General features: G+C 41.3%; 1 protein-coding gene across 2 annotated transcripts in view; it reads right to left on the minus strand.

Moving 5' to 3' along the window:
• Window positions 1–220: 220 nt before the first annotated feature.
• Window positions 221–15,040, minus strand: part of LOC134630375 (RNA-binding Raly-like protein) — a 68,547-nt gene continuing 53,727 nt past the window's right edge. The window contains exons 5-8 of one of the 2 annotated variants that reach the window (XM_063477595.1): window positions 11,381–11,494; window positions 8,003–8,154; window positions 5,696–5,741; window positions 221–3,793 (exon numbers count right to left, since the gene is read on the minus strand). In XM_063477595.1, the coding sequence (XP_063333665.1) occupies window positions 5,709–5,741; window positions 8,003–8,154; window positions 11,381–11,494 (299 nt within the window). In that variant the 3' untranslated portion in view covers window positions 221–3,793; window positions 5,696–5,708. Of the gene's footprint in view, window positions 3,797–5,695; window positions 5,742–8,002; window positions 8,155–11,380; window positions 11,495–15,040 lie in introns of both variants that reach the window. The other variant, XM_063477594.1, reaches the window with a different exon arrangement.

Consider the following 15,040-nt stretch of genomic DNA (forward strand, 5'->3'; position numbering starts at 1 on the left):
GGGTGTGCTCATTGTGAATGATTGGCTGATTAGGTCCCACACCCGCTTTCACACCTTGGCTCATGTGATTAGAGGATCACCAGGGGGTCCTTTGTCCCTCTTTGGGGGGATACTCCCACTGGGTTTAAATCTGAGACTCTCGGCCATTTGACCTTAGAACTGAAGAAGCTTCTCGGATAAGAGGTGAAACGTCTTCAAGCAACTTAAAGAAGTCCAGACGCTTTCCTTGCAAACTCCTTTGACTACTTAAACACAACCTAAGATGAACACCAACATATGACATATTACACTGTGTCATTATTTACTGATAAAATTGAAGCCAAACTGCAGAAGCAGTGTATGTACCCTACTAAGTTGCTTTTAGGACCTAATTTAGGAGCAAAATGTTGCAGCAATGGTTTTCTGGGCGACTCGTGTCTCACATCATTGTGGAGGAACTTGTCTTTACAGCACTGCTGTTGTTCATTCATGTTTTCAGCATTCATTCATGCACAGCTCTCTTAAACCAACCACAGCGTTTCAGTTGAGTTGAGGTCTAGACTTTGGGCCACTGCAGCACCTCGATTTTTTTTGCTTCTTCAGCCAATCTGTTGGCGATTTGCTGCTATGTGTGGGATCATTGTCCAGTTACATGACCCAGTTTGGGCAAAGCTTTAGCTGCGGGACACACGGCCGCATGTTTGACTCTAGAGCAGTTTGGTGTACAGAGGATTTCATGGTCGAGTCAGTGACTGCAAGCTTCCCAAATCATCGTCCCTCCACCACCGTGCTGACAGTTGGTGTAAGGTGTTTGTGCTGATGTGCTGTGTTTGGTTTTCTCCAAAAGTGCTGCTGTATATTATGAAGAAACAAAGCACATTGTTCCAGAAGACTTGTGGTTTGTAGAGATGCAGTTGTGCAAGCTTAACATATGCTGCCATGTTGTTTTTATAGGGAAGAAGTAGCCTCCTAGGAACCCTTCATAGTCACACTTGTTCAGTCTTTTTTTAATTGATCTGACTTTGGGGTAAATTTGCTGGAATATCTCCTCCTGAGAAGTCTGGCAGCTGTCTTGAATGTTTTCCACTTTCTCGCTGTGGAATGATGCTGTGCTTTCTTTTTACCAGGACTGTAAGTTAAACGTAACTTTTTCATTCAGCTAGATATCTTAGCAAACATGAAACCAACAGTTTTAGTTCACGTGAAGCATATTGTTACCCACACCTGCCAAACTAATCCATGAAATAACTGAACTCGAACTGTTTGTCAGTTTATTTGTCAGTTAACCAAAGCTAAACTGAAACAAGCACATGAAACCAACTATCACTCATGATCATAGAAAAAGTACATTTCCCTAATTATATCTACTACATGGAGTTATTATTCAAAGCTAATGCTCATTTCAGGAAATTGTCTGGGCCTATATATAACTTTATAAGTGATTTCCTGAGCGGACTGAACAGTGAAATTTACCCAGAAAGTCATAAAGCCGTGCTCACTGAGCCTGTACCGCAGAAGCATTATGTGGTCACACAGCTGGTTACACATAATGAAAACAGGCCTGATGAAAATAAACTGTGTGATAAGGAGCCGCCAGCTGGTGCCACACAGACTTTAATAACAGTGATGAGTCTGACATGAGAAGCAAGGTTAGGGTGATGAAACAGGCTCAAAAGTTAAGGAAATAATCCAACAGACTCATGAGTCTGCTCTTGCCTGTGTAGCCCACTAATGCAGTGTTTTCTGGCGGTGCAGAGGTGTTGGCCCAGAGGCCAAAATAAAATAATCTGCTGTGAGGAGGTATTTAGCTGAAGAAAAAGTTTCTGCAAAAGCATCAGTATGTTTTATTCAATTTTTCTATGATGTTCAGATATTGTCTAATGTGTCAACATGTGAATGTGGATCACTGGAATCAGTAAAGTGTCAATGTTGATTTTACCGTCATTCTATGCTGGAAAACATAGGTGGCAACATACGGTGGCCCTGAGAGGCCAAACGGATTGCAACTTAAGAAAACACCATCAATTAGAAAAACGCTGCAAAAGCACACAAAACACAATGAGAATAGGAAAAAACAGATTTCCAAAAGAACAAGGGAAGTGTTTCTGGGGAGACAATAACCCGTTGCAGGAACCAAAATATGCTAAGAATTGCAATGGGAGACACTTAAAAGAAGTTGAGGATCTATCGGTTTTGTGACGAAAGAAAAGATGAGAGTTAAGTGTGTTAGCCTAACTATTAGCCTAAAAATCTGTCATCAGTATTATATGAATCATGATAAAACACGCCTACCAAGTTTTGGGTTCCTGCAACTGGTCCGTTAGGTCAGAGCTTCCCAAAGTGTGGGGCCCGCCCCCTAGGGGGGGCGCAGAGCCATTGCAGGGGGGACGCGGCATGAAAAGGGGAAAAAAAAACTAAAAACGCTTGGACACTGCTAGCACGGGGCGCCCCACACAAATGCAAAGCAGGAGATGAAGCATCGCTGAATATGTTTCCAAACCAACTTCATTCTAAGCCAAAGACTAGAAAATATGGTGAAGCAAATCTTCCCTTTGGTTTCACCTGCACAAGTGCCGAGGTAGGTCTCCCCTGCATAATTGGTTTTCCCTTCGTCGGGAGCAGCGCTGGGCTGTTCAAATCACGGACAAACAGTATCCCACATTCTTGATCTTTAGTTCACAAACACTTGTTGCAATGACTAACTACTCCTGACATTTTGGAGATGTTAGCTCTTTATACAGTAAAGTTACAGTGGGATACAAATAATATCAGGCTGATCCTGCCACGATTTGTTCCCCCGGTTCAAATCCCGGACAAACAGTATCCCACAGCTGTTTATGTTTTTGAACCCATTTTGCACAGAGAGGCATTTTTTGAAAAATGTATTGATAGCAATGTTGAATATTATTACACAGGAAAAAAACAACTACGTGTAAAATAATCACACCGTGACGCCTCTGCCTTTCTAAATGGAGGGACAGTAACTGCGTGTGTAAATGTAAGCGTGTAAAACCTGCAGATAGTCAGATTAACAGTATTTTGTCTCTATCTGCCATTCTGCAATTCATCTCATGTAAACAATAACGTGGCGCACAGCGTGACGTGAAAAAAGGCACATACCTTTGACGTTGAGTGACAAACTCTGTATTCCTCGTCCACACGTAAACGCAAAAAAGGAGTTTAAAAAAATCTCCGTTTTCGGTGATTCGAAATGCCGTTTACGTGTGGACGAAACAGCTGCGTTTTCAAAAATACCCGTGTAGGTGCGGACGTAGCGTAAAAGAGTTAGTAGTTTATTTTATTACTACCTGTAATTTATTGCAGATTACTTGTATTTGCTTAATTGTTTACTAAATGTTTGAGGTGTGAAAGAAACCGCAATGGAGCAAAATATGTGTGTGTGTGGTTGGAGGATGTGTTTGCGCGTGTGGGGGGGGCGCGAACATTTTTCTTGTAAAACAAAGGGGGGCCTAGCAAAAAAAGTTTGGGAACCACTGCGTTAGGTTATTGTCTCCCTAGAAACTTCCCTTGGCTTTTTTTCCTATTTCTGTTTTCTTTTTCATATTTATGTTTTGTTTTTCCTGTTTCCGTTGTGTTTTGTGTGCTTTTGCAGCGTTTTTCTTATTGCTGGTGTTTTCTTAAGTTGCAGTCCGTTTGGCCTCTCAGGGCCACCGTAGCAACATAATAAAAATGTCAAAAATATGGGAAAAAATCAAAAATCAGGGGTGGAGGAGAGTCAGTCCAAATGCAGGTCGTGTTGCCAGCGTCGTCTTGAAGCTTCGTCCATCCCAGCTGTTACAGATCTGAGCATCTGCTTCTGGAAGGAAGTGAACATGAGAGGAATCTGAAGCAAGACTTCTAAGGATCTTCAGGACACAAAGAGAGAGTAAAACATGCAAAAAAAGTTGGCATGAAATACACTTTAAGGTCAATATCAGTGGAGCCCGATGATTTTAAAGATTTGGTTTAAACTACAATAAGGTTTATGTGTCCTTCTTATCCACCAAAACGACTAATCATGAAGTGACTTAAATCTAAATGACCAGCAGGGGGCGACTCCTCTTGCTCCAAAAATATGGCTGTTCCATAGAAGTACAAGGAAAAAGTGCGATCTGTTCCCAGGATTTGTACCTTGGTGAAACACTTTGCTGTTGAGTTTACAGTCTTAATATTTCATTTGAAGTCTTACTAAATGTTACATATGATGTTAATTTTGGCCACCATTATTATTCTTGTTGCTATTTTTTGAGTGTTAACAGTCCCTCACTTTCTCTCACCACCGTCTTGTTTCGAAAAATTAAGATGGTGAGAAAAGTCAGCACGAGGCTTCAAAACTAAGATTTGTCAAACTGATGGGTGAGATTACCGTGTCTACAATAATCTTTTATAGTCCATTAACTATGAGCTGTAGGTATTGGGCAGTAAAGGAAAGAGAAAGCAGATCTATCTTCATTATAGGGTTGGATACTTATTGCGCAAATGTCCAACTTCCCATTACTGCTGACCACTGCCGAATGTGTTTCCATGTGTTTTACCACCAAACAGTCATTGGTTTTAGTTTGTTTCACAGAGGATAAACTTACAAAGACTCAGAAACACACAGGAAACAGTCCGTTTTTTGCATTCTTTGTTGCTTTTAGCAAAAACAGAGAGCAAACACACGTTAACTGCAAAAATCAAATGATGTAAGAGCTAGTTGAAGTCTTCCACAGCAAAGTAAGTGCTAGACAATAAAAGAATATTTAAAGTTATGTCATATCATATTATTATTACGTCATATTGCTCTTCCCTTCTGAGCTCCATTTTTGTCCAAAACCTATTAAAGAGGACGTATTATGTTCATTTCCAGCTCCATCTCATGCTATAAAGATCGTAGTGTATTTATATTTGTACGTCCCCTATCGCTTCCTAAACCAGTGAACAAATCTTGATAAAAACTTCTAGAAACATGGCTTAATGCACAGTGAGTGCAAACATCTGTATGTTTATATGCACATGTACACATGGCACTTATTCTTTATTGACCTAACATTAAAGTGTAGCAGGTTTGCAAATTTTTATTAATGGACTCTACCAGAGTAGCTCTGCATGATTTTGTTTTCTTTTTTTTTAACCCATCTTCCTTCAGATTGGCTGCTCCTTGGAAACAGAAGGTTTAAACTGTATGTAGGCGGGGCTTCTGTGCTCACAGCTAGAGCTGTGTGCCTGAGATGACCGATATTATGGATAACCTCTATCTTTGACATGATGCAGCTCAAAGAGTGGGAACAAATGTCCAAAGCTAAGTTTCATAAGGAATACTTGTACAAATGTTAGATCCTTTATTTGAAAGTTTGGCCCTGCTTAATAAAAAGACAATTGTTATAGAACACATTACTTTTGGACTGAGTGCATTAGCATTATTGAGCCTGAAGTGGTTAACAAGCTGTATTCATAAACTGTAAGGGTGTAATCCTTCACAGTTAATATTATTTCCCAAATCATTTCATTGAAGATGCTCAAAAATGCACAGGCAGCTCAGTTATGTCTACAGCCACAAATTAAAGCACAATGCCCTCCAAACCCAAACTCTATACAGACAGTTTGGCTTCAATTTTCAGTTTGTGTTTAATTTGCATCCACCATTAGATAGACACACATGAAAGAAAACAAAGAAAAACAAAACAGGTTCATTTCAAAGGAACATATAAGGCCAGGTAGCTTGCCACCTTCATACCTGAACTGCAGCATCACAGGTCCTCCTCCTGATCAGACTGCTTTATCTGAAAACAGAAAGAGAAAGTTACTCTTAACAGGACAGTGGGTTAATTAAAACACTGCTTTAGCCTTTATTTGCACATCGCCTCATGTTCACTGCAGCCGGAAGTCCTTTATCCTCGCAGTCCACGTAAATGCTCATTTCCTGTTCATAATAACACATTTTGTTTCACACACACACACACACACACACACACACACACACACACACACACACACACACACACACACACACACACACACACACACACACACACAGAGGTAAATGGTAATTAGCCTGCTAAAACACTCTTTTATTCATGTACACTCAGCTTCTACCTGTCAGAGGAACAATGCGACAGATTAAGGGCCAGTCTGTTCTCTGCCTCCTCTCAGATTAATGAGGCAGCTTCGCTCTGTCAGGCAGGTATAGGAAGCCTGCAGGCTAATTCTATGTCATTATGTTTCCCTGTAAAGAAACAGAAACACTGAAAGCATCGCTCCTCCGCTCGGCCGATCTGCTCCACTCCGGTGAGATCCTGAATCAAAAGACCTGCGAGGCGACTGGTAAACACATCTTCCACCAGGAATTATACAGATGGTCTCTCTGCAGTGTGGGTGAGTCACAGATTTACTGCTGGTAAGTCTATATGACTGAGTGGTTTATGAAGATAGGTGAAGGGATGGACTGGGACAGATGAACTGTTTGTTTTTTCAAACTCTAACTGGATATATGGAAATCGTGGCGGGCATTATTTTTTACTTCTTACTTTCTCTTTGGCAAAATAAATGTTTGACTGATTATTAAAATAATCTCCATAATAACTAGTGAAACACTGAAAAATAATTCTGACAGTTTTGACCCGTGTTAAGGCATCTGAGTCAGAGTTAGCCAATTCTCCACAAGAGGGCAGCATTGCATTAGCTGCTATTGCAGAGCTGAGCACCCCGGAGGTTATTGAGGTTACCCTGTGGGAGGTACATCGTCTTGTTTGACTAGCTTAGTGTGTAATAGGGATACTTGTGCATTCTGTGGGATAGTGATTGAGTATTAAAAGGGTTTAACTTGTTTGGGTAGTAGTAAAACATCTGTACTAGCCTGTGATGGTAGCAGGCATGTAAAATTACACGATGGGTAGCTAAATTCATCCTATAAAGTAACTGATAGGGAAAAACATACTGTGTGTTTACCCTGTGAGGGTGTATTTATCCTGTGCAGTAGAATGGGTGAGTAATAGTGATACGTATTCCATGGAGGAGCCTATATATTAATTGTCAGGACCGCTATTGTCAAAAGAAGTTACCAGTGGCAGACATTTATAATGGTGGTATATCTCTGAGGGGAGCAGCAAGACCTCAGCACAGAATAGAGAGGGCAGCCATAACAACAGGTCCATAAATTATTAAGTTAGGAAGAGCATGAATGGAGTATCTGGAGGTCGGTTGCAAAGAGGCTTGCAGATTGGATTGAGACTTTCTAAACAAGTCACTATAAATCAATGAATGTTAACAGGTCTGTACGAGATTGTTCCATTTGCCAGGATTATGGCTGAGCTTTATTTTGTGAACTGTCTGTACTGAAACTATGCTCCATATACTCAATATTTACTGTGCAGTAGTGGCAACAGTGGGAGTAGTGGTATATTGAGTGAGTAGTATATGTTTATCCAGTACTGTTGTGCCATGGGAAAGGGTTTAATTTGGAATTTGTGACAAGGGAACATTCCCCAGCAGACTACAGGCAGAAGAAAAAGGAATAAAAAAAAATAAAAAAAGTTGGAGAACCACTGAGCAAATGTATTACTGTAATTACTTTTTATTAGGCTTACCATCTGTTGTCTTATTTTCATTTACTTAGGCAATTAGATGAGTTCAGTGAATGCAATGTCACACCATTACTGCAAATATTAGCGCACTGAAGAATAATCGCTGTGTGTAAGCACAGCACATCAGCTGTTGTACCGAAACCCGTTCAAGCTGGTTTTGTGAGACCACAGTGAAACGTCAGGAAAGTAACTGATGGAGTCCCTGCTGCCGTAACACCTGCGTAAACTGCTTCCTGCTGCTGTGTGATGCCACAGCTGTTTAATATCATTAAAAGAAGAAAACAAACTCCTATTTATTCAGCATGAGACTGTGTCTGAAAGCTGGGTGCAATTTGAAGATCGGGAGGCAAAGCTAAAACTTGGCTGTATGTGAAATGGATACGAACATCTTCAGTACTATTGATTCTGTAAGTCAATGGTAGCATGGGTGTAGCTGTGGGGAAGCAGGGGCGTATATTTACCCTACGGGTGTAGCTGTAGGGGTAGTAGTGCTGGTAGTGCAGCGGCTCGTCCTCACTGGCCTCCCCTGGCTCCGGACTCTCTCGCTCCAGACTGCTGACTGAACCTCGGCGAGAGGAATCCGACACACTGGGCTCCCTGCTCTCAGGACACTCTTAGAGACACACACACACACACACACACACACACACACACACACACAGTTGTTTTTATGGTGTGTTTAGGCTAAACCTTTTTGTAAACAGCTTTAAACACCAAGTTCTGCAAAGACAAATGACACAAAATTCAAAATTGTTCGTGTGTGAATACAGGAAAGTTTTGAGTGGAAATAATGATAACTATGATGGCCTGGTCCTGATGTTTCTAAAGAAGGCAAGGATTAAAAACAAAGTTTCCAGATGGATTGATTCTCAGGAGAAGGCAGCAGCAGGGAGAATTTCATGGTTTGATCCAGGAGTTGAAGCTGTATCATCTACCACTTTTGTACATATTCAGGATGTCAGTGTGGCTGTTTGAGCTCTTGTTGGCAGAGTTGGGACCACGTCTGGTTGGTGTGAAGAGCTGCATTAAGAATAGTTGAGTGTCCAAAATATTTGCACTAATTTCACTCGTCTGGTGTATAAAGGCCTTAATACTAAAACCAAGCATCAAGCTTCGAAAAGCAGTTTTCTCCTGTGCCGGCAGGGCCTTAAATTTTGCCTTGGTGCTATTGTTGCTGTTTGGAGCTTTTTAAATGAAACACTACACTGCGTGGACAAAAATATCGTGCCACCTAAATGCTACATCTATTCTTGGGTATTAATATGGAGTTGGTTCCCCTTTGCAGCTACAACACCCGTTTTAGAAGACTTTGAAGTGCATGTGGGGACTTTTGCTCATTTATTCAGATGAACATTTGAAAAGACAAACACTGATTTTCGAGTTGATCCTAAAGGTGTGTCTTTATGAGCCTCTGTTTTGCACTGGGGCAGAGTCAAAGGTGGTCCATCCCCAAATTGTTCACACACAGTTAGAAGCACAGAATTGTCCAAAAAGTTTCGGTAAGTGGAGGCATTACGTTTTCCTTTCACTGAAACTAAGAGACCCAGGTCAACCCCAGAAGAACCCCACAGCGTTATCTCTCCTCCACCAAACTTTATAGTTGGCACAGTCTTTTAGGTAATGTTCTCCATTCACCTAACCCAGACTCGTCCATCAGATTTGTCACATCACAGAACACGTTTCAATAGCACACCTCATTTCATATGATCACTTTTGGTGGAGGATGTCAAAATGCTAACACTAATACTTCAAAGTCCAGAAACCAAATGGGGCGTTGCCGTGGCTACATCCATCTTTTAAATACAGTCCTTTTCTAACATTTTTTTTCTTTAAGCCTTTAATTTCTCCTTATTATATAGAGAGTAGTCACTGTGACAGTTCTCTGTCGATAAATAAGTGGATGTCCAACAGTGTTGAGACGTGGTTATGGATGATTTTAGGTCTCATTAAAGCAAAATCACAAGTCATGTCACAACAAAATATTGTAATTTCAATTTTTATTTGAAACATTTTCAGATCTAATGCAAACCTCTAAAAATGTCAGTTTTGTAATGAATTTTAACCCTCATAACTCGAATACCCGCAGTATTACCTCCCTCTTCGACGACTCGCTGCATGTGTGCGAGAGAAGTTCTCATTTGAGTGTTGGAACACATTTCTAGGAAATAATCGCAAAAAACTGAAGACCGTCAACGTGTCACATCGGATAATTTCCTCATCTATTTATCAACCCGAGGAGATAAAACCCAAACACACACACACACACACACGCACATGCACAGGGACGACACGATAACTCCTGAGCGCTGAAGGGGAGCTTATGAAAGGTTATGAGGACCGTGTTTATCGCTGTTTACCTCACTGTCATAATCCACGCTCCACTGGTGGCAGTTTTGTCATTGAACCATTACTCACAGATGCAGTATGATAGCTGGCTCACATCTGATGGTAAACACAGCGACTCTCTCTGCATCACCGAACGCTCCGACGGATCATTTGCCGTAATAAACTCAAATTTAGAGTTCAGGAAGGATTAGACCTGGATCAGTCTGATGTTTGAGGTTGATATAGGCATTTAATAAAAACGGGATGCGTGTCAGTGTCAAACACCTCTAAAGTAATGACTGAGACTGAATACGTTAGATGTTTCTCATTTGTTTGTAAACAGAAATGTAGTCCTGAATATATTTCAAAGCCTGATTTTACATTCCTGCTAACAGGCCTTTTCATATTCAAAGCATCAAAGACAACAACTAGACTGTCACGGGCTTAGGAGATTTCATTGATTTCAAACAGGCAGAAAAAGCCAGCCTGACTTCTTGAAGTTATGCTGTCTGACCTTGGGGTGAATTTTCTGGGACATCCAGTCCTGGGAAGATTGTGACATTACATCAACACCTGAACGCTGCAGACCAGCAAACTGCCAAAGACGTGTTCACACTTACTGATGTTTAGTTAATCAGGTACATTTGATTGGAAACACCTGACTGCTACTTATATACAGTCTATAGTTACTGTAGATCAGTCCTCCAGGGAAGCTGGAGGACTGATCCTGGACTTGAATCCACTGTGCAGCCAGGGCCTTTCTGTGTGGAGCTTGCATGTTCTCCCTGTGTCTGTGTGGGTTCTCTCCAGCTTCCTCCCGCAGACCAAAGACATGCACTTAGTAGTGCTAGGCTAACTGGTGATTTTAAATCGACCATATGAACGTGGGTGTGAATGGTTGTCTGTGTCTCTGTCCAGGGTGTACCCCGCTTCTTGCCCTGTGGGAGCTGGGATAAGTTCCAGCACCATGGGGTGATTGAAGAAAATAGATGGATAGATCTTACCACTACAGCACCTTGACAAATTTTATCTATGATGTGCGGTCTGGGGGTCAGTTGATGCATTTCAAAATGGAAGCAATACATGTAGCAGTCAAGTGAAAAGTCAAGGTCTTCACTAGCAGATGACTCATGCGGAAGACATGGAAGTAAGGGAAGGTTTGGGGTGAAGCTAATTATCCATCCATCCATTCTCTTCTCCTTATCTTTATCAGGGTCGCAGAGGGGCTGGAGCCTATCTTAGGCTTAGGTCACCAATCTGGCATTCACACTTATGTGCAATATAGAATCACCAATTAACCTAACCCCACTAACTGATGTCTTTGGATTGTGAGTGGCAGTTGGAGAATCTAGACAGAACCCACGCAAACACGGGCTGTGGATACAAACTCCACACAGAAATATTGCTTCACACACAGACTAAATATAGCAGCTCTAATTTTGAAAATGATTGCAATTAATGCATTAGGATTAAATTTTATTATTATTATTTTCAGCACAGTTCTTTGTCTCTACCTGAGCCATCCTTCCTCTGTCTGTCCATCTTGTCTACGCAGTCCAGCAGGCCATCGATCTGAACCTTGATCACTGTCAGCTCCCTTTTGATGGAAAGAAGCTCTGCCATTCTCACTGCAGAGACAGGGAGAGATGTAAGAAAGAGAGGGAGATTAATCTGGCTCATGTGCATAAAATAAAATAAAGACTAACGCATGAGGCTATAACGACTACTCAGCTTAAAAAGTATTCTATGTTAAAATCAACGGATAAAGTTATGTGAATGTGACTGGCTAATGCATGGCTTTATTTACATGTTGTCAAGTGTTGAGAAGATGAAGGCTCAAGCTGCCTCAGTGACCACACTTGAGATTTGGTTTACTAACAAGTTTCCTTTAGTTCAACAGGAAGCAGAATGACCTAAACGTAGAAGTTGTCTGCACCAACCACTCAGTGAAATGTAGAACCCAGAACTTCCCTCCCTAAACTAATGGGGTAAGAACATTAAACAAGCAAATAAAGCTGTGAAAAAACAGACAACCAGAACATTCATGTCAAAAGCAAAGGAAGTAAATCCCCACAAAGAGGCAGGGATCGATCTGAGGAAGCCGAAGAGCTGCTTGGTCTGGGAGAGGGAAAGAGACCCTTTTCTCAGCCTCCTTTAAATAGAGGCAGGACAGTTTATCAATTACTCTGTTACACTGTGAGAGATCTGTGAGAGAGGAGACAGGAAAAAGGAAATGAGGAAACAAACACAAGAGGAGGGTGCATAACATAGAATACATACAGCTTTTTAGTATGCAAATGAATGCATGTAAAAACCTATAAGCAACAAATGTGCAGTTGTTTAGAACATAAACCTAAAGCTGGGTTTGAATCCTGGACCTGCAGTTTAATGTCAAACCTGCATTTGAAATTTATGTGGTGTACAGATAAGACATAACACGTGGACAGTGACACTAGTTATTAAAAACATGGGTTTAATTTAAATTATTTGATATCCTAGCGCTGACACACATGGAAAGTACAGTGAGGGCTTAGAGAAGGGTGTAAAAAGGGAAATTAAAGAAAAATAGATGGTACACCCCTTTGTCTTGCCATGTTTTGGGCATCTTAGTGCCAGTCTAGACAAATCTGCAGCAGACAAAAACATTTTAGACAGCTGTGATTTGTCTGTTTCAATATCAGTGTGCATAAATCCAGCGACATAAAGAAATGTTTCTTTGCAGCTGGGTGTGGAAGAAAATCTTAAATCTCACCACCAGCAGTTTTAATGAACCTCTGTAATCCACATTCCCACAGCGAGAATCAACAACTGGTAGATGGTCTGAGCCCACAAATGACAACAGGAACCAACATGTGATGTAAAACAACTCTGAGCAGTTCTTTTTTCTTCTTTGTCTTTGCTGCGCTGATGTGTTTCAGGGTCGTTTTCTGTTCATAAGTGGGCCGATGCAAACTCGAAAGTCAGCACTGACCGCAGTAGGGTTTTACAGCTCCATGCAGATTCGAGTGTCATTCAGTGACCCGTGCAGTCGTCAAGGCCGCGCTCCTGCACCATCAGTTACTCTTAGCGCTGCGCTGCCGCCTTCTTCAGCTGCACGAGCCCTCGCCCTCGCTGTGCTCCATAATGGACTGACGCTGCTGCACACAGCTCTCCAAATGACCCTGAAAACTACTTCAATCCTGAAAGCTTTTCGACCTCTGAAGCTTGCAAAGGCAATCTAATTTCCTTGTGATGGGGCGCAGTAAAAACTATTAAGGCTTGTAATAAACTAGTATAAACAATTCTTATTTTCCATGCACTATTAACTCGGTCTAATTGTGAGAGCTGATAGGCTCGGCTGGGTTATAGCAGGAGAGGAGAGCCCTGCGGTACAGAAGCTTTTAATGAAGAGACCATCTGGAGCGCCCCCCCTCACCCGCCTTCTCTCCAGCACCCTGGGGCCTTACCACCGAGATGAGCTGTCACACAGGCGGGAGATAACATGAAACAGGGTTTTGGAGAGGAAATATCCTCAGAGTGCAGCAGGTTTCCACAGGAGCTGCAGATTTAAAGGGGAAAAAAAAAACCAGGCTGAACATCACAACTGTGTACAAATGTGAACATCAAGGCCGAGGCTCATGTGTGGGTCTGAAATTTAAAAGCCGTTAATTGGTGAGGGATGTGGCGTTAAACACCCCTGCGTATCGTCCTCTGGCAGCAGCGGGGAGTTGGTGTCTCTGCCCTTTTTCAATAAAAGCCTTTTAACAGCTGAACTTCCTGAACTTCTCGTGCCACAGTATTTCCCTTCGTCCTTTACCCTCAGCAGAGTTACAGCCACGACTCTGGATTTAATGTTTGCTGATGTTTTCATTAGGTTTAACGGTCATGTAGATCTCAGTGGATGGATAAAGTGCACGTCTCTCTGGGACATGAAAAACAGTTTACTGGAAAAGCGAGAGAAGAAGACTCGGGCCAGTTTGTGACAACTAGGCACTGTGAAGGTAAAAGAACGCATATGTACAGTTAACAGGCAAGTGCTAAATACAGTATTATTTTACTTTATTTATTATGCCCTGTAAACAAACACACTTATTAAGTGATTTCAAAAATCCACATGTTTGATGGAGACTTTCTGTCTTTGGTTAACAGAAACTGCCATGATGAGCTTACTGAGCTCACTCTCTGAAAGTGCAGCACCTGTTGTAGTGCAATATGAAGGACTCTCCACTTATAGATATGAGCGCCATGTGATTATTTCAGGAGTGTCTAAATGATACATTGAAAAGACCACGTTTTTACACAAAAAAGAGGAAAAGAATAAAGACAATTAAATCAAACAAGGATTCAACTTGATCATAGGAATGTAATTGGTCAAACATGCTGATTATAAGTTTCTGTATCTGAACATGGTGGGCAAGGGGGTTGATTGTTTGGGTTTTCACTATATTATTCTCGGGTCTTTACCCTACAGGAAAAAGCACCTTGAGGGCACTGTTGTTGTGATTTGATGATATATAAATAAAATTGAATAAATTGAATTCACTCTTTCACTACCAGCAAACAGCCTCCTGCAACCACTCGCTGATCAGGGAATACTCATTTTTCCCTAGCGACTGATGGTTGCCAGGCAGTTGGCAATAGGTGTGTGACTGGAGCCTTTTCTCAGCAATTGTCCTATTAACCATCTTTCCTTTCTGAATTTAAGCTGAATGAAATCCAAGGTGAAAGATCACTGTGATCACTGCCACTCAACTACACATGTGCAGGCCGAAAAAATGGGCCTTCAACAGAGTTTAAAAATAGCCGGCGAAGAAGAAGCGATGCACAGCCGCCCAAGGCTACAAACAAATGAAAAACTGGGTTTTTATGTTGCTAAACACAAACATAGAGGTTAAACACACATCTCCACCACTTCCAAGCTGGTGGAGACAAAACAGATGAAATACTGGACTTCAGTTGATGAGGTGACTAATTTTCTTTGTTTTTGCAGGATATGAGAATGTGCATAAATATCAAAATAGTGAAATAAATGAAATGTTACCACTTCAAATATAGAAAATTAAGCATGTCCATTGCCAGTATTGTTCAATTATTTGGAGTTAAGTTTTGTACTTTAATGCCATTTACTTAGGGCTAATATCCACGGCTACATCACCCTATAATTGACCTATAATATAAATAATACCAGAAATATA

The sequence above is a fragment of the Pelmatolapia mariae genome, linkage group LG7, assembly GCF_036321145.2.
Source record: "Pelmatolapia mariae isolate MD_Pm_ZW linkage group LG7, Pm_UMD_F_2, whole genome shotgun sequence".
Taxonomy (NCBI): Eukaryota; Metazoa; Chordata; class Actinopteri; order Cichliformes; family Cichlidae; genus Pelmatolapia; species Pelmatolapia mariae.